Source organism: Limanda limanda, chromosome 3 (assembly GCF_963576545.1).
Source record: "Limanda limanda chromosome 3, fLimLim1.1, whole genome shotgun sequence".
NCBI lineage: Eukaryota > Metazoa > Chordata > Actinopteri > Pleuronectiformes > Pleuronectidae > Limanda > Limanda limanda.
Window position 1 is genome coordinate 19384090 of NC_083638.1, and position 20410 is coordinate 19404499.

Genomic DNA, 20410 nt, shown 5'->3' on the forward strand with positions numbered 1-20410 from the left:
CCTCACCTACACTGTTGAACTTTTCACATAATCAAAGCGAAAGGATTGAACCTAATCCAGTCCCAGCCAGTAATCTTGCTCTTTTCCTCCCTCGGCTCATATTGTACATTGAATTTTCTCACCACATAGTTAGGGGAAGTTATTCCGTCTGTCTGTCTCTGTCTTTGGGCAGCTCCTGGGGCTTTTAGACCAAACTCATTAGACAGGGTGAGACCTCTTTAAATAATACATCTCCACTTACACTCCCACTGTCTCCTCTCGTCTTCACTTTCAGCCCCCCACTCTCCCTCCACCCCACATACACACTCGCTTTCCTCTATTCTCCTCCTCATCTCTTCTTTTCCCCATATCTACATCGTATTCTCCTCCCTCTCGTCTCGTTTTTTCATCCTTTCTCTCTCTTATTTCACCTTCCTCCCACATCCTCTGCCTGTGTCTGATTTACTCTACATTTTTCCCTCAACATTTCTCACTAACTCCCTCTCTCTCTCCCCCCTCCTTGCTCTCTCTCTCTCACACATGCACGCATACACCTCCCGTCTCAAACCACTCTTTTATTGGTTTCTATGGTAACTAAGAGCTGGTGCGAGAAAGAGGGAATTCTCTGTGACTGTTGATAGAGGTGTGTGTGTGTGTGTGTGTGTGTGTGTGTGTGTGTGTGTGTGTGAGTGTGTGTGTGTGTGTGTGTGTGTGTGTGTGTGTGCATGTGCGTGTGTGCATGTGCATGCGTGCGTGTGCATGCATGTGTGTGTGTGCAAGAAGAGTGGGAGAGAGACACAGAAATGAAGACGGGAGAGAGAGATGTAGCTATTACACAGTGCCGCCTAGAGGCACTAATCTCTCACAAACACTCACACACACACACACAAACAAACACACAAACACACCCCCACACACACACACAAACTCAAGGGGCTTTACAGGTCAGAGATTGCTCCAAGCTTAACCATAACTGTCACTGTATAACCCTTAACTTGAACCCAAACCTAACCTCAAACCTTGTTTTCACCTTGAAAATTAATTATTTGAGGACTTAGTTTTTGTCCCTACAAAAAACAAAACAAACAAACGTGCGTGTGCGTGTGTTGCTGAACAATATCTATGTCACTAATGTAAAAAAAAAAAACAAAAAAAACTGTTTGTTTACTTTTTGTCAGCTGAAGTTGTATTATCGATGAATCTGACTAAAATACTATTCTTCACTCTGAGATTATCCTTTTGACCCCATAGCCTCGAGCGTTGCAGACTGCTTGTGTGCATATTAAGGATTTTCCTTTTTTCATGTCATTATATGCACAACAAGGCCTTGTACTGACAGCAACATTATACTGCTTTAATACAAAACTGTTTTCATTAATTTTAATGAAATGAATGAATGCTGCTGTTAAACCAAAGTTCCCTGTTTTAGATCTCAGTTCCACGGTGCTGTTTTATTTTGACATGCACACAGCTCATGATATACAATCCTAGTGGTGTCTCCCAATCTACTGATCAACAGGCTTTGGTAACGCAATAAGTAATTCCTTAGTGCATCAGAAAAGGTAACGAAGACTGCAAGCTGTGGGGAACATGAAAGTAAACAATACCAAATTTCAAAATACTTAAAATCAGCTTTGCACATCTAGAAAATGACACTTGACACATGTGCTCTCCCTTAAAGATGCACACGGTGTGAATTTGATGAGTGCCAGTGACTTTTAACCACAACCTATACACACATTTCTTGTTGTGTATAAACAACTATAAAGTGTGTGTAAGAGCAAAAACTAAATTAATCACAGACAGTGTGTCAGTAGGACCTCAAAACGGTGCACGTGTATGTTCTTGTGTCTGTGTGTGGATAATCAAAGTGCACTTGCATAGCGTTTTTTGAGTTTGAGTGATCAAAGCACGTGTGTGTGTGTGTGCAAGGGCTTTTGATAAGGCTGACACCTGAGCCTAGAGCATCACCACTGGGGAATTGTGGGTAGATCAAGACGAGACCTCAAGACCTCAAGGTTTCAATGCAGCAGCACAACAGAAATCAATTCCAAAAATATCAATCAGGGTCAGAGCGGAGGATCAGGAGGAGAGGGGCGACAGAGGGTGATTACTCTGCTGCTTTAGGAAACAAGAAGGAAGTAGGAGGGGATGGGAGTCAGCTGTAGGTGGATGAATGGCTGGGAGTAGAACTATCTCTCAATGGAGTACGAACCAAATCAGTCTTGCTATATTTGTCACTCTGGGCATGTAAATCGTCTTTTGCTGAGTAACCAACATTACCAAGAATACTGGCTGAGTCTTGATGTCCACACACATGCTTTATGTACTTTGACATGTGTTGCTGATAAGTCTGCAGCAGCTCAGTGCTGTCCCACTGTGAAATTGGAAAGTGCCTCTGGGTTCTCTGGTGGGCCTTCTGAGCCCTTTATGCACAGTTTGTACAAGAGTGAAATGCTACAGATTTTGCCTGAGGAAGTAACCCTCCAGGGGATGTACAAAATGGTCCAAAAAATGTAACCAAAACAAATAAGCTATCAGCTACTGACGTTTAGATAATTTTAATATTTTCAAAACATGAGCGACAGTCCAAAAAAAAGCACCCAAAAAATTGCATCCTCAGATTTCAGTGGCCGCAGACAGGTCGGTGACCCCAGTAACAGATTAATTCACAGCGCTCTCCCATTTCTCAAACAACATTTTCCACCTTTGCACCCTCCTGCTCTCACATTTTCGACAAGCACAGAGGTGATGATAATTAAAGTCTGTTAGAGATCACAGCTGATGGCGTGGGTGGACTCTGGGACGGGGTCACAGAGGTGCACACAGTGGCAACCATAACAAGACGAGAGGAGTAGAGGCCAGATGAGGTGAGGAGTCAACTGAAATGAGTTCACCTGCAGTGTGTATGTGGGTGTTTGGGGGGGGTGTTGACAGATGTGTTTGCTGCTGCAGTTTTTTCACACGCCCACCACCCACATCGATACACATCTATTTCATTGACCTCTAACCTGGTGTATAAATGTCCACACACCAGGTCTGGTACTCTCCTGGTTTGGTCTGCTGATCGTGGGTCATGCAGCAAGGGAAGCTGGGATTGATACTGGTCTGTTTTTTTATTGCAGCGCTCTAATACCGGAAATTACACGCTGTGCTCTCGCTCAGCCCCATATATATTCATTCTCTTAACTTTTTATCCCGCTGTGTTGTTGTGAAGAGGAAGAGGCTAATCTGAGGAGGGTGCAGCAGAAGTGCAATTTCAGTTACACAAACCCTTTGCTACAATATCGTGCACGTCTTGGTTGTTTCACAACCTTTTAATGTGATCAGGTGAGACCGCAATGCTGCTTCATAGTGCCACTGAATGGGTTTTTCTGCATCATCCACAAACTGCCATCATTATCATATCAGAGACCTACATTTAAAAATAGAAACTTTTTTAATTAATTTCCCTTTATAGATTTAAGGTTATTTATCAGTTGTGTGTGGTAGATTTACTTTGTTGGTATACTTACTTTCATGTATCTGTACATAAGTAGATTTATTTTCAGGTCCTTTTCACTTATAATCTACAACATATCAATGCAAATTAAAGAACTAATGTTCCATATCATGGGCCAGATCAAATTAATATCCATTATCTCAGAAGTTCCCCACCTCTGCCCTAACTACTACCTGTCAAAGCCTCATCCGATATCCTAACCACTGAGCCAATTATTAGTGTTTTGAGTTTTGTCTCCAACTGGACAAATTGTTGCCCAATTAACTGGTCTTTCGGCAGAAATTTGTCCCCAAAGAGGCTAAACTCAAGAAGTCATGAGCTCACACACACACTTACACACACTCACACACACACACAAACACACACACACACTCACACACACATATATGCAGGCGAAGACGGACATCAAAAGAACTACACTTTTTCATTATATAACAAAGCCTTCGAGCCACAAGGGTCCAAGTGATATTTGGGGACAACGTGAACGTTCTGTTAAACTAAACAACTTTTGAGCCAAACGCAGTCAGTTGAGTTTTCTTTGAAGAATACATAAGAATAACAGATTAGGGCAGTGATACACTCGCCAGCTTTGAGACCAATGGGCAGTGCTCCCAGCAGCAGGGAAAACATGAAAAAAATACATGATTAAAAGCAAAAACGCTTCACTGCTATATGATGTCTTTAATCACTGAAGCAGCAAAGTGGATGAAGCTGTATGCAGTGTTGTTGCTTTACTCTTAATTCTACAATATCTACACATGAGTACAGTGACTCTTTGTGATGTTTTGGCTTCATCATCCAAGCCGGATTAAAGTGACACAAGGACAACGATGTAAAAACATGGACCTTCAACTAATAGTAGTATTTTGAGGGTGTGAACGTCCATGTTGGTTGAACAAAAAGGTTTTAAATCTCTCTTCTGTTGAGGAAACAAAGAAGTCAGTGAAGCTCGAACCTGGCACAGCATCACTAAGGAAGATAGCAAGTGCATGATGATATCTGAGTGCTTTAGACTTGAGTGAGGCAATTATTTATTTATTTTAACCTTTATCTATTCAGGGGAGGCAAGCGCTCTTTTTAAGCAGTGCCACAATCCCACTCTTATGGTTGCACAAAGTCACACTGGGAAGCTGCCCAGTACAACCACAGTCAGATCTGAAGGCTGCTGGAAAAGCTTGAAGGTTATTGTAATTAAAAAACGGAAATTACTGTTGTTTTATCTTATTTTACCCAGATTTAATGTTGTATTACGGGGGTCAAACTAAATAGTACAGATTGTAGAAAATAAATGTAAGTTTCCCCTCAGTTGCTCGATTTGAGGAAGAATAGATATGGAAATTGTTGCAGTCCCCAAACAGTAATAACTCTTCTTCACCTCTCCGGTATCTCTGTCTTTTGGTGTTTCACCTTTAATCGTCTCTGTTCTCTTCTCCCCGTTCCTGTCCTGCTCATAAATTGGACAGAATCAACAAATTTCAAAAATTTTACGTGATAATAAATCCTACATATCTTATTTATAATAATTTATTCCATCCATACTTATGAAGTTATTTGAACACACCGGACAATATCAGATTACACAAAAGCAAAGCATTAATTTAATATTCCATCCCCTACCAGCTCAACGATCATCAGTGCTTATTATTCCATATGGGCTGACGGTCAATCAAGCAACACGACTAGATGTCAGCTACGGACCAATATTCCAGCAGATGTACATCCATCATCACTTCTAAGCTATTTACAGTATTATTCACTGCAGTGTAATCAGTGGATTCTGTGCTCTGATAAAATCTGCTTTTCATAACGTCATCTGACATTCCTGTGTTTTCGCAAACGACAAATTATGGGAACTCCGTAAGCATCAGCTTGAGTTCAAATATTATGTAAATATTATGATATTACAACATAATTCCATGCACCCCTTTGCACACCCCTTGATGATGGTTTAACCCTTTGTCTGCTGAGATTTCTATCAAATAGATTGCAGGTTAATTAAGTCCTCGCTCTTTCCCATCGCGGCTTTCTGTCGGTAAAGTGTGGCTACACAAAGTTGCACTCGCTCTTTAGAGCTGATTCATTTTCCTGACATGGCTCTTGCAATTTGTGTGAACAGTATTAGGTGCGACAGATCCACACTTATATCATCCTGCCATTTGCACAATCCTTCTCTAAATGCTGTACATAAAGCAAAGATGGGCACATTACTGACCTCACAGAAGCTGCACCTTTGTAAAGTGCTTTTCCAGACTGGTGAGTCAGTTTGGTAATAATATGCATGTGTTCAGGCACAGAATGTTCCTGAAGTTGAAGTGAAAATGTCTCTATGAATCTTGCCCTCTCTCTCTCTCTGCAAAATACACACAACACAAAACATGTAAGCAGAACCTAAAGTTGACTGAAACTGCTTTATATATGTGCATTTAAGAATGTTAATTAAAAAACAAATCTCTCTGTCTCTGTCTCTCCACAGCTCCATGCGGAGGACAGTATGGTGGATCTGAGGGGGTTGTTTTGTCTCCTAACTATCCCTTAAACTACACCACAAGACAAACCTGCTCCTACTTCATCACTGTGTCCCCAGAGTTTGGTTAGTCCATAACTAATCACACCGTACATGCTATTGTGTAAGTGAAGCAAGAATACAAAAACCTTGATTTTAAACTTTCCTGTTCATCTTTTTCAGTGGTGTTTGGTCAGTTTGCCGTTTTCCAAACGGCGATGAACGACTCAGTGGAGCTGTTTGATGGAGCCAATGAGTACGCTCGACTGCTGAGCTCCCTGGCTGGGTCCCATTCAGGTGAGTCTCTGAATGTGACTGATTGGGTGTCGGCCACAGCCAGGGTCATTCTGCCATGAAGAGAATGTTTTGTTTGATTGTTTTTTTCACCTATGACTTAACATGTCCTGCCTATATAATTTAAAACTTCTGCAGTGTAGTAGTGTTTTAAAGTTTCTCAGCTGTATTCCTTTTTTCTTGTGGTCCTGAACACATCAGTGAAAGAGGAAATTATAATGAAATCGTTTATAAGAAAGCAGCTCTCAGGAGCTGTAGAACATAGCACCAGTGGTCGTTATCACAATTTATTTGACAGTGATGTATTTGGTGAAATTCCATTATGGGTTATCTTTACAAGAAGAAATCAGCAGTGGGGGCTCCACCATATACACTGCACTGATACTTCTTAACACAATCCTCCCTGGGTTTCCTTATCCTCCTAAGTTGGAGTCATCCCAGCCTGGCAACGTTTCGAGTCACTGTGCAGCAGCACACAAATTGAAAGATGAAGCAACATTAATGTAAATGACAGACTATGGATAATGTAATATGAAGAAATATTGATTAACATAGATGCCGGCTAAATGGGCTCGTATTTCCTCAGGATTTCATGTTCCTCCGCTCTGTCATGGCCAGGGGGCATGCTGCAGGGTTATCCCTTGGGATTGACATTTAGTCTCTTACTGTAAAAATAAGGATATTTTATGTAGTTCTTTCTGTTATGTGCTTGTAGAAATATGAGGTGAAAAAAAGTTGCTGTTTAATAAGGAACAAGACCGCAACTGGCAGTTAAATTAGCATCACAATGCTGGAAAACAGTATAGTTTGAAGATAAAAAAAAAGGAAAAACATCAAAATAAAGCAAACACAAACATGTATAGACAGATATGATGGTTCCCTCAGGCGTTTATTTCTGTTTTTTTCACCGAGGCTCTTGAGTGGATCAGTGAGCTTTTTTGCATAATATTAACTTGGAGGATGTGACAGTTTTTGTATGGCTACATGTAGCCGCACATTACGCAATATTTATCTTCCAAACTACCATCCATCTAAGTTAGTTCAGAGGAAACAGGCCTGTTTATATAATGTAGGATGGGTGGCTTATTCCTTAAAGTTAATTTGGGTTTGAAATTCCCCTTTTGGCTTAAACTGGCAGGAAAGAATGAAACACACCAGGCTTCACAAAGTAAATGAATCATTACCCTATCACACATGCACGTAGATGCACACACACACACACACACACGAGCATGGACAAACAAATTTGTTGTACACTGTTCCAGCGAACTAACTGATTATTCTGACACACCAACGTATTAACACGCAGAGCAAACGTACACAATCACACACACACACCCTGACGCAGCTAATGATGGTTGTAAATGTCAGCCCCACCAGGCCATGTTTTTCTCATTTATCACTGTTACTTTGTTTGCCTGTGAATGTGTGTGCATATTTTCTCTGTGATTTGGTGTGTTTGTTCTTGCATTCCTGTACTTGTAAGGACATTTGGCATTTTACCACCAGGGAAAAATACAGGAGAAGCTTAAAGTTATAACAGTAAACTAGTACAGTGCAGGCTTGGTCTGTTTTTTCTGCAAAATAAGATTAAGAATTAATATTTTTATTATTACTTATAATTTATAATCTATGTGTCTATGTCTGTCTCTGTTTCTGTCTCTGTCCCAGGAGAGACATTGCCATTGGCAACTTCCAATCAGATCATGTTGCGGTTCAATGCTAAGAGTGGCCAGTCAGCTAGAGGCTTTCACTTTGTCTTCCAAGGTAACACAAAGCGTTACATCGAATTTAAGTTTGACATCTGTGTGTCTCTCCTGACAGCTGCAGTTCTGTTTCCCCCTCCTCGTTCCCCTCATATTAATTGTAACTGTCATCATTGTAGCTGTGCCTCGCACCAGTGACAGTCAGTGCAGCTCGGTGCCAGAGCCCCGGTATGGCAGGCGGATCGGTTCGGAGTTCTCAGCAGGCTCCGTGGTTCGCTTCGAGTGCAGTCCAGGGTATCTGCTGAAAGGGTCCAGTGCTATCCGATGCCAGGCCATACCAGGTGCCCTCGCACAATGGAATTCAACAACTCCAAGCTGTATAGGTAAGGCTCCCCTGAAATCTACAGTGAATGCAACCAGCTAACATAAAGAAGTAGTCAGTCCATTGGCTTTGGTGAATCAACCAGAACGGCCAGACATCTGTACATTGATTATAACCATGGAATGTTCATGAAGATGGATGACATGGCAGTTCCCAAAAGTGAAGCCAAAGCATTCTGGTGCCTGGCTGTAATAAATGTAATGAACCTAGCCTCCTCTATGTTAGTGGATGGGACCTGGACCAAACTTGGACAAAAGATTTTCCCAAAGAGGGTTTCTGTTTTCTAACTTCTATGTCTTAGGTAGTTCTTATCACACTGACCTACTATATGTCAGTGTGGGTTTAATTTGTCATTTCATGCTATTCAAATGGGATGAAACACACTGATGGACCACTGAGACGGACACATGACAAAGCGAGTTTTGGGAGCAGGAGCTGCCAAGATCTAGGAGTGGATCCAACGAGGGCCGGCCCCCACATTAAATCTGATCCAGAATTTTCATGACATTCTTCAAGAATATCTATTTAAAAGCTTTTTTCGAAGTACAGTGTGCTGGAAATTGTTTTTTCCAAATATATCGCTTTACTCTAAGCTAACAGTAAACACAAAATGACACCTCACTGAATCAGTAATTTGCATTGATGTTGAGGTAAATCGTTGCTCCTTCACGGCCCCTGATTTCGAAAAATCCTAGATTTGCCAGTTATTGGCAGGACCTTGATGGCACAGCTCCATCCCCCATTTGATACTGTGCTGACAGTGGCTCCAAACGATGTCATCAGCAGGAAATGGCAGCGGTTTTGGCTTCATTTCTGGATAGTGGGAGGAAGTGGAGACACATTGTCCATCTCTATATATCATCTGTGATTCTAAAGGAACTCATTATAAGGGTGAAATCCCTCCCAGTCAAGGGAAAACCTTTTACAAATTGTTTCAGCTAGCTCTTAAGTTTATACTACAAGTACTGTAAATCATATTTACTTTCTTTGGCTCCCTGCGTTATCTGTTTGAATTGAGTTAACCTCGCTAAGAAATCCATATTGTATGTCGTTGCTCTATAGTTCCCTGCAGTGGCAACGTGACCGAGCGTCGTGGTACGATACTGTCGCCTGGTTATCCTGAGCCCTACCCAAACAGTCTCAACTGTCTGTGGAGGATCCATGTCAGCGAAGGGGCTGGGATACAGGTATAGATGCTCTTATATAGAAATGTACGATGCACTGCACATGCCCTCAACTATGGAGGATACACCTTAACTCTGAGGCTGTTGTGCTTATTTGTTTTTATTGTTTTATATTTAGATCCAAGTGATGACGTTTGCCACTGAGCACAACTGGGACTCTCTGGAAATCTACGATGGAGGAGACATGACAGCTCCTAAATTAGGGTCATTTTCTGGTATGACAATATGCTCTCACACACACACACACACACACACACACATACACACACACACACATGCACAAAAAACACTCCGGAGATCTATGATGGATGAGATATGACAGCTGCTAAACTATAGATACGCACAAACACGGGCTGACAGACACACATAGAAACAAATACACACATCTATGATGAATTAGATATGACAGGTCTTGAACTATAGATACAGTCACAAAGAGCATTCACTGGAGGTCTAAGATGGATGAGTTGCAATACCAACAAATATGATTTATATCTTCAATCAAAAATAAAACAATGTTTTTAAGACATGTAATTCTTCTGCTTTCCAGGCAGTTAGTGAGGGGAGAGAAGAGAGGAGGTAGGGAGGGATGGGGGGGAAGAGTTTCACCATGAGGTTGAATGAAAGATGGAAGAGAAAGAGAGAGGGAAAGAAGTCAGGGAGGGATAAAGAATGATCTAACCTTTCACAATTTCCCAGCGGAGTTTCCCTTGCGACCTGCCCTAAGCACATACCTGTCACAAACCTATCACACATAAAACATGCCGCCCATAGGGCCACATGCACACACACACACGCACAACTTGCACACTCACACACACACAAATCACTTTGCCCTTCTCAAGATGCCACACAGGGGAGCTGCCCACTATGACCACAGTGATCTGGTGTTGGCCACTGAGCAGCTTGTCTCGGGCAGATGAGAGTTGCTTCACATAAGGACAGTAAAATCCTATCTGTCCATTGAGGGCAGGATGTCGTTCAGTTGCTATTCACATCATTTCCCAGCTGGTGTTGGGATTTATACAGGAGTTGGGGAAAAAGTGTCACTGTGCACAGTATGTGAGCATCTGTATGTTGTCTTGTGTAACATAAACGTAATTATTTGTATGTATTTGTTTATATCCTCCTGTGTTTTTCAATATCTATTGAGCATATTCCTGCAAACGCTAATGTTATAACTAGTTTTTGTAAGTACTCCTCACCTGTTTGTGTTGTATCTGTATCTCTTGTGCGTTACAGGTACGACAGCTCCCGCCCTCCTCAACTCAACGTCAAATCAGCTCCTTCTGCATTTTCAGAGTGACATCAGCGTGGTGGCAGCAGGTTTTCACCTAGAATACAAAAGTACGTTAATGATTTTATCTACGTTTACCTGGACACAAATAATCTGATTATCAATCTTTATTTGAATAAGACATTAATTTGATTATGATGTAAACATGAGTGTATCATTGAATATTCCATTCATATTTACTTTAACATGTTACAGTGTTATAATGCTCGGATGTGATAATACGATTAGGACGTATATATAACTACCTAATGTGACTTAGGTCAGAATGCATGGATGGATAAATTGATTGATCTGCCTTTCTAAGTAAAAAAGCAGAGGAGAGAATGTTTGAACCCCTTTCACCTCAATCAAAAAAACACACACAAAAGTTCCTCACTCTGCGGGGTCTTTGCTTAAAACGGTCCTCCTGAAAATGTAAGTTCAGGAACACACACACACACACACACACGCACACAACCAAAACCTTAACATTGAATAGCAAGAGTCAGTGACCTGAACGAGTTACTACTGGTACTGCCTGAGAGCATGCACACATACTGCGACCAACACTGAACACACACACACACCTTGAGGGATGTAAACAGGAACACTGTCAGACACATACACACACATCAAGTGCTTTTGCTTGTTTCACACATGCACAAAAGTACAAAAGAACAACACGTACACACATGCATGTCGTAAACAAACAATACTATGTAGATGGATGATACGATTATACACACACACACACACACGCACACACACACACACCTGTCAGGGCACGGTTGTGCTTTTCAGGCCTTTCTAGTTGTTTTAGCTTAGAATCACTTCTAGATCAATGAACATGTCCCCTTTTGTGAGTGTGTGTGGGAGCAGATTTCAACGTGTGTGGGTTTTCTGTGTGTAAGTAGGTGAACGCACACTTTTGTGTCTGATTGGTGTGTATTTTAGCTGTCCCTGTGTGTTGTCGAGCCATCACTGGGGGGAGAAAACCTAGAGGAAGGTTCACTTTGGGGCACAGTACACCATGTCTATATTTCTGCTTCACTATTTCTAACTGTGGTTGCACTCATCTTCTCAGTGAGGCTCTTATATAGCAGGTGCACCTGATCCATCCCAAATCTGACTGCACTGATGAGACCATATGTGACACACAGAATTGGACCCTTTCATACAGTAATACAGTATCATGAATAATCTGCAGGTGAAAATGGTGTAACAGGCCACAGCTATTTTTATGTTTTAGCATTTATTTTGCTCAAGCCAGCACCACATGTATTATTGAGTTGAGAGTAGTACAGGTGGCATTCTCTGCAGGCTTTTGGGGCTTTGCTTTTTTATGAAGGCTCCTAGATTCTATGGGGAGAGGATTTGGAGAAAAAATGTCCTAGAAATCGACATCCTGAAGGCTCCTCTTGGTTGTTTGTAAAAATGACCCAACCAGAGACCTAAGTCAAGACAAATTATATTCTCAGGTTGGGTTGGGGCATATTAATGTGGGTCTGGGATCAGGGCACCCCTAATTGTAATGTGGGAATCAGAGTGACGAGATGCATCATAATCAAAACAGGACTAAAATTAAGAGTGTGAAAGGAAAGAAAAACAACCCTTACCCAAGACTGGGTAGGTTCACGACACCTACCTCAAATGTGTTAAAATTACGTTTATCCTATCTCTGGTGTTTTTGATCAGTTTTGTTTATTTGTGAAGGTGTTTTCTTATTATTTACTCTATTATTGTCTTTTATTTATGAAATTGTTTACTGCTTTGTGTGTGGATAGGGGAGGTTTATTTTGTAAAAACATGAGTTTCAAAGTATTTGTATGAAAGGGCCATACAAATATAAGTTGGTTGGCTGGTTGGATAGATGGATGGACAGACACCAATCCAGGAACATAGCCCCCCCCCCCCTGCCACACTGAAAGATACAAGCTCATGTACTTCTCAGATGGTAGTTCTACTTATCTTGAAATGAGTGAAACACTTGAATCCCAGAAGAACCTCTCTTCTTTAAAGGAGGTTTCACCACAAACTAGGCTTTCAACTTTGATAATAACGTGTTTGCAAAACCAGGAAAAAATCTATTCTCGTAACTGGAAAAACCTTCACCAGAGGTGGGGAGTAAACTGCAGCACTCGTGTCACCATCTCCAGTCTCACGTTCTGCTTCAACATGGGTATTGCAGTACCGTCATCACCATGAGAGACGCACACATGCCTTTTCTGTTTTAGTGCACACACCAGGGAAATCTACTTCCCTGATGAACTATGTTACACCCACCGGATACATACAGGCTCATTTGCCTTAACGCAGCACTGCGCAGCGCTGACGGAACGTGATGCATGCTGATTAGAAATTTTGCCTGCCTTCACAGTCCCTGCTAAAATGTCACTGTGTCACATGACAATAAAACCGTGGCTACAGTATTATGAGAAAGGCAATGAATTGTTTTATTCTGACTGCACCAACTGAGATCTTCCTCTGTGTCAACAGAATTCTGCCCTAAGTGACTTAAAGCTTCACTGACAATGTGGTACATTTTTATTCCAATAAAATCTTTCCGAAAGGGGGATGCAATTTATTTATTATTATTTTATCTCCTCCTTCTGGGAGCCCTTTTTTTTTTTATTTCCCCATGGACACCTGAATCTATTGTAGTTTTAGTCAGGTTAGTTTTTGTTACTGAGAAAGAAGTAATGCCCAGGAGGAGGAGATCAATTATTCTCCGACCCAGGTTACTCAGCAATACAGTTCAGTAACAGTACTGTACATTATAGGGCAGGCAACTCATTTCAGAACACATGTAGGCCAGTCTTCAATCTAATTGTCCATTATTGTTTAACCCAATAGATATATCTGTTTATCAAAATCACTTTTTTTTCTTAAGAGGTTCTACTCTTACATTTTCTACTGAGTGAAAAGAGTCTTGTAATTCTGTCATGTAGCAAAATAATACAGTCCCCATAAAAATCCACAACTATCAAATACTGTGGTATTTACACGTGTATATTCAAACTATTATTATTATGGAACCATACGAACGATTGTGCTTCGAAAAGTTCTCCAATCTCTGGATAGCAGTTTTGAGGAAGCTTGTAGGAGTAGAAGAAATCATCTGCTGGGGACACGTAAATGATTGTGGTGATGATGTTCTCATCATTTTAGGCTGACTGAAAGGCGTTTCATCCAAAGAGCAGAGTGAGACAACTCTGTCCCTGGTCTGTCATCAAATAAAGAGACAGAAGTATAATAAATCCAGTCAGTTAGACTTAAATGCTGACACTGTCTGGTTGTACTATAGTGGCCCTAGTGGGCTGGTTTGTGGTACTGTCAGCGTTTTACAGAGCATCACTGCTCTCTCATAACCGGGGAAGAGAGGGGGTCGTTTGTTTGTACAGAGAGAGAGAGAGAGAGAGAGGGAGAGAGAGAGAGTGTGATGGTGGGCAAAATGGAATAGTTCCATTGATCAGTTGTCATGACAGCCTGCTGATGCTCTGCCTAAAAATATACAGTGTGTGTGTGTGTGTGTCTCAACATCACAGTCTCATGCGGCTTTTTCCACTTATGCTCACTCTAAGAAAGTCCTGCTCATACCCCTCTATAAGCACACACTCATGTAACAGAAGCACGCTCACTCACAGATGTCACACATTGAGCTGCCCCAGATGTCCGACATGCAGAACCCCGTGTGTGCTAATGGGTAAATGGCAAAACTGTGCTTTAATGAGTGGTCATTAAGACAAAAACAGATCGATATAAATAAAGACCATTCACCATTTGGTCCGGATATTAAGGTCGCTGTGGTGTAGTTTAGGGTTAGGCCAGTAGTGGTTACGGATAAGGTCCAAGTAACTCTCCAGGAAATCCAAGTAATTGATGGAATGTCACAGGGACAACACAAATGTGTGTGTGTGTGTGTGTGTGTGTGTTGTGTGTGTGTGTGTGTGTGTGTGTGTGTGTGTGTGTAGGTTGAGCTCTCTGGGATCACTTTGTTTTGCTTGTAGGAAAGTAGATAATGAACCAACAAGACACACACACACACACACACCTACGCACACACGCACGCATACCCACAAACAAACATTCAATCCTATCTCCCTTCTTTTACTCTATGCCCCCCTTCTACCCCTGTGTTGCCATGGTGACTGCTCTAGGGCAGTCTCCTGCAGAATTTTCCAAGTGAAACACACGTGCGCACACGCACACACACACACACACACGCACACACACACAAACACACAGATCCTTACTGATGCTATTTGATAAAGGGCTGCCTGCTGTCAAACTTATTAAGTATGTTTTTTACTTTCATTGTTTTGTGAACACATGACCAAAATCATTCAATGATGATGATGCACACACTTTGTTGTTGTACTATCAATTCAAAATTAGTTGTTGTGTGCAAAACAAAAGTCATTAGAAGAATTAGAATTCTAACAATTAATTTGGCACATTATTTCTTCATCTAAATATTGTAACTTTCTCATATATGTTGAGGAACACAAGTTTGTCTTGACAGCTATAGGGCTTTAGCTTCAATATCCATATCAGTGTGATGATTTGTTGAGATTTATTGTGTTTTCTCGTCTACATTATCATCATTACATTGACAAAGACCTGAGCCAAAGGTCTAACACAGATCAAATAAAAACTTGAATTTTTATTGTCGTATGGACTTCTGTTTTTCTTCTGTAGCTGTGGGTCTTACCACCTGCCCAGAGCCAATGATCCCAGCCAATGGACTTAAAACTGGAGACAGATATATGGTCAATGAAGTGGTGGCTTTCACTTGCGAGCCCGGGTACACGTTGCAGGTAATGAACATATAGACTGACCAATAAAGAGTTGTTTTCCTTACTAATTTTCATACAGTGTGTAAAACGCATATTGTGATATGTTATACGTGTAGTTTAATGGAAGCATATTAGATATTGTGAAGCACAAAATTCCTAACCACTGTCTATTCTCCTCTCTAAGCTAATCAACTGTATTATTACTTTCAGGGCCACTCACACATTTCCTGCATGCCTGGTACTGTGCGTAGATGGAACTACCCACCTCCTCTCTGCATAGGTAACACAAACCCACACACACACACACACTCACGTCACCACATGGCGCTGCTGGATATCCTCCAAAATGTATAATTGAACATCTTGTAGGTGTGAGGTTGGCATTGAACTTTGATACCTGCACAGAAACGTGACACAAGTACCTTAAACACAAAAATGTCAAAGGGTTATGGGTTTTGAAAAAGTAATTTGATGGATTTTATTACTTAGTTTAAATGTTGAGAGTAAATGAAAATCTGTTTATTCAAGTCATCAGTTATATGTCAGTGTGTGGATTAGTTCAGCTGCACTTTATGGAATATTGTACGAAAGTCAGTTAACCCAGACTCCTGGATACAAACAGGATTTTGATATCCTGTTTGCAAGGGACTTTGATAACGTTAATGTTTGCATTTAGGCGGAATAACTCAGTCCTGAGTGAAACTTGTAGCAGGCCTAGGAAGCCAATTTCAGCTAAACACAACCTTAACATGTCCGGACTAAGGAAACTTAACCCTGTCACAGCCCTCTTCATTGAATGTTTCAAATTCAAGCTTTTTTTTCCTTATATCAACCCATTCAGCACCAAATATGTCTGTAAAAGGCAGCACTATACAATAATAGAGTGCCATATAATTTATTAGACACACACTGAACACTTGCACCTATGTTTGTTTTTGCTAGTTAATGTCTTTCTATATTTTAATTTCAGTCACCAGATATTCACAGATATTACGAGTGGTCAAAGTTCATAACCCTAAACATTACTGTTACAAAATAATTGAAATTTTACATTTAAAAAACGTATTTCATACATATTTGGCATACTTACATACTGAAACATTCTTATCAAGTGTTTTTATGATGTCTTGTTGCTGTTTGTGGCTGTATTATACATTTTTGGCTTTTTTGCTAGCTGTGTTGGAACAGAGAGGATAAAGAGATGATCTCTACGTTGCCCTTGTTTTCACCTGTTCTTTGTGTTATGTTTGCTGTGTTTGTGTTGTCAGCTCGTTGCGGTGGGGTGTTGTCTGAGATGAGCAGTGTCATCCTGAGTCCAGGTTTCCCTGGCAACTACCCCGGCAACCTGGACTGCACCTGGCAAATAACCCTGCCAACTGGATATGGTAAGTTTGATGGGGAGTTAAAGCATTGCTAAAGAGAACTTGTCACTTTCAGTACATCTGTTGGTGTAGTCTGGAAACAGACCTTCTTTTAAAGCACAAAATCTGCAGCACATACGGTTTATTGAAAGCTCTACCACATGTTTGGCTGAAGGCTGACACATGGTGTATTCTGTTTAATGAGTGCACTAACTGATGTTCTATTCGATGTTATGCTGAATAGGACACAGTTTTTATCTGTGCGTCATTATTGCCAGATTATAGCAAGTATATGACGTGATTATTTTTTTCATAGGGTAATGATATCGATAACAGAATACTCAACAATCGTCCCTAGAGTTGTTTTAATTGTATGTTAACAAACAATTTAAATGGCAATATAAAAACACACCAATAACGATTTGTAAACTTAATGCACTTGGTCTATCTTGTGGTCCCTGTAGCTGCTTTCAGACATTCAATAAAGTCCGGACATTACCTTTACTTTCCGGAGGGGCTGTATGTGTAAAAGCAAATGTCAAAATCAGTTGCTTCAGACATTTTCCGGAACTTTTCCTGACAGTCCTCTAGTCAAATATATGGATAATGTCCCAGTGAGCGCATGAGAGATGTCCAGAAAAATTCACAGCGAGCAAGTGGGCGTGTTGATGAGGTGTCCATCACATGACGGATGGGAAACTGGAGGCGTACAACTGACTCAGGTTGAAAAACAGGGGCCAGTTCGGAAGACAATTCGATTTAAGAGCTTTTGGTGATGACTGCAGACACGGCTGTAGATTTGCTGTAATCAAAAACAGTGTGCTTTCCGCAGCAGAATCCATGTTCTGCTTCCTGCATGTTCTACCCAGGGACCACCCCCCGCCTGAAGGCTCTGGACATTTTCCTGTTGATGTGAATGCGTCTCATCCAGACAATCTAACTCTGTGTTACTCATATGTTAAAGGGAAATATCCGCTAAATGTCTGGACCCACTTCACTGGAGATTCATGTCTGAAAACAGCTCAGTGCACTGTGAACGTTTTGTCCAAAGTAAACTTTTTTTGTTGATGTTCTCAAACCGTTTAAATTCCCCCTTGAGTCATGGAAATGTATGATCCTGATGGGTGTAAAAACCATCTACACTGTAACGCTCATGCATTTCTGTCCTTGTATTCTAGGAGCACATATTCAATTCCAGAACTTCTCTTCTGAAGACAACCATGACTTCTTAGAGGTCAGGGCCGGACCACAGCATAGCTCTGCTCTTATTGGACAGTTTACTGGTTCGCAGATCCCGCCTCCTCTACTGAGCACCACCCACCTGACAATCGTTCACTTCTACAGTGACCACTCAGAGAACAGGCCGGGATTCAAACTGAACTATCAGGGTGAGTTTCTTATTTTTGACTAATTAAGATGTTGTTTTTTTTAAGGTGATGACTGTAGACACAAACCCTGAGGTCTCCCCGCAGGCGCTCTCAGTTGAAAGCAGCCCCTCAAGGGATGCTGAGAGCACACACCTGTATTCAAACTGAGCCAAATGTTTAGTCTCCCCGTATTTGGGGTAGAGAACACAAGCTGGTTGCTTCAGATGATTAAATAAAAAGTGGTCTCAAATGTTTTGATGAAATGTAACCACCAAACCTAGTGGCCAAATTAAAAAGCTTTGCTTGCACCAAGAAATGAAGAGAAGAATGAAAACATGTATTGCTGAGAGATTTTGAGCTTTGATCCACAGATGAGTCATGTTAAAGACTTACAAAAAACCCTTATGGCCTAATTTCCTCTCATCATTAAAAGAGATGGATTGTTAGTAAGCCCCTGTGAGAGACAGCCATCGTGTCCAGCAGGCTTTACAGCCCTGAGTGTTTCACTTCAAAGACAGCAGAAATGCACTGTGGGTCTGTATGCCAGCATAACTAGAACAAGCCTTATTAACTTACATACTAACCAACATATTCATAATGGTAAAAAAAAAAACTCACTGATCCACTATATAGTGCACTATATGGTCAGATCGGCATTTTGTAGTGTTGTATGAATGTTAGTTTCCATACCTTATGTAGTGCACTTATTGTTTCCCACAATGCATCATGAAGAGTAGTGCACAACCGAGGGTCACTAACCGAGCATTCTATACCATCATGCATTGTGCACTCAGCAGAGAGACGAGAGGAGCAAGGGCAGCAGGAACAGTCCGACCCCTTGTATAAATGTAAAGAGAAGCAGAGCAGCACATCACAGCACAAAGAGCAGGAAACAAGTTTATTTCTACATTTAAAGATGATCAATATGTTTTTTTTTACTAAGTGTAAAATAAACATTTAAAATTTACTGTAATATTTTCCACCGGCCGACGTTGTTTTTTTTGTTGTTTGTCGCAATCCTGCGACAATGATGTCATTAATGGCGCAGTGCAAATGCACAACTAAGTAGGGTCTGAAAACGTCTTTTTCTTTTCCCGAGCAGGGAATAGTGAGTGAGTGGATGATTTCGGACACAATCAATCATTTTCCTATTTTTCTTCCAATCTGTTATGGCCAAGTCCCTTAACACTGCAGTCCTTGTCGTTGCTAGCCCCCACTGTTGGCACTGATGTGGATGGTGTGGACATGGAGTTGCACCAGATGCCCCCTTTTTCTAGATCGTAGGTAGTAGGATGTAATACACGTATAGATTCTCGATTCTTACCCTGAGGATCACGATTGGTAGTGCTCCAACCTTCACCCCTGCACACTTGAAGATACAAGCTCAGCTTCTGCCTTAGAGATGTATGGTTCATTAGCCATGTGCACATCCGTAAAGCCTCAGTGGGATAAGGGCAGGATCCCCAAACAATCTGTATGAATACAATGGAAAACTACCCACACGCTGAAGTTTTGACACAAACATCACTAATATGATCCGATGGAAGGTTGTTCCTGGAATCTGTGGAGCCATTTTCTTTGTTGTAGTTCCACTGCTACAAATACTCTCACTAACACTTGGACAACTTCTGCCTTTCATATTTTCTACATTTTCACCTTTTCCTATTCTCTCATCCTGGTAATTTCCATGTCCTATTGTATTCCCACTAGTTGCTGCTTTCATATGGTATCTCTACATCTGATGTCACTACCTTTTGTGTTGCCTCTGTATTTCTATCATGTCCACTTAGTTTTGTCAATATACAAATGTACAAGAGGGTATTCATTCTCATGCTCACAAAACTCTGTTGTGGCTTCTCCCATTTGGACATGGGCTGGGTCATACTGGGCAGCACCAATGGTGTTCTGCACACACACTGTGTTCTGATTGTGTTGTATACAGTTCCTTGCCATTCTTGATCCTGCTACAACCAGCATGGGTTATCTGCCCGACCTCTTTGCACAATACGCACCTCAGGATCTGTATATTGCTACGGACCCTGTTTGTTTTGACCTGGTGC

General features: G+C 41.2%; 1 protein-coding gene across 1 annotated transcript in view; it reads left to right on the forward strand.

Annotated features, from left to right (window-relative positions):
• Positions 1-20410, forward strand: part of LOC132998374 (CUB and sushi domain-containing protein 1-like) — a 297197-nt gene that overhangs the window by 224919 nt on the left and 51868 nt on the right. Inside the window, exons 32-42 of the mRNA XM_061067984.1 lie at positions 5955-6071; positions 6168-6281; positions 7950-8045; positions 8164-8367; positions 9429-9553; positions 9669-9765; positions 10793-10897; positions 15525-15643; positions 15833-15902; positions 16891-17007; positions 18162-18371. Of these exons, the coding sequence (XP_060923967.1) occupies positions 5955-6071; positions 6168-6281; positions 7950-8045; positions 8164-8367; positions 9429-9553; positions 9669-9765; positions 10793-10897; positions 15525-15643; positions 15833-15902; positions 16891-17007; positions 18162-18371 (1374 nt within the window). The remainder of the gene's footprint in view (positions 1-5954; positions 6072-6167; positions 6282-7949; positions 8046-8163; positions 8368-9428; positions 9554-9668; positions 9766-10792; positions 10898-15524; positions 15644-15832; positions 15903-16890; positions 17008-18161; positions 18372-20410) is intronic.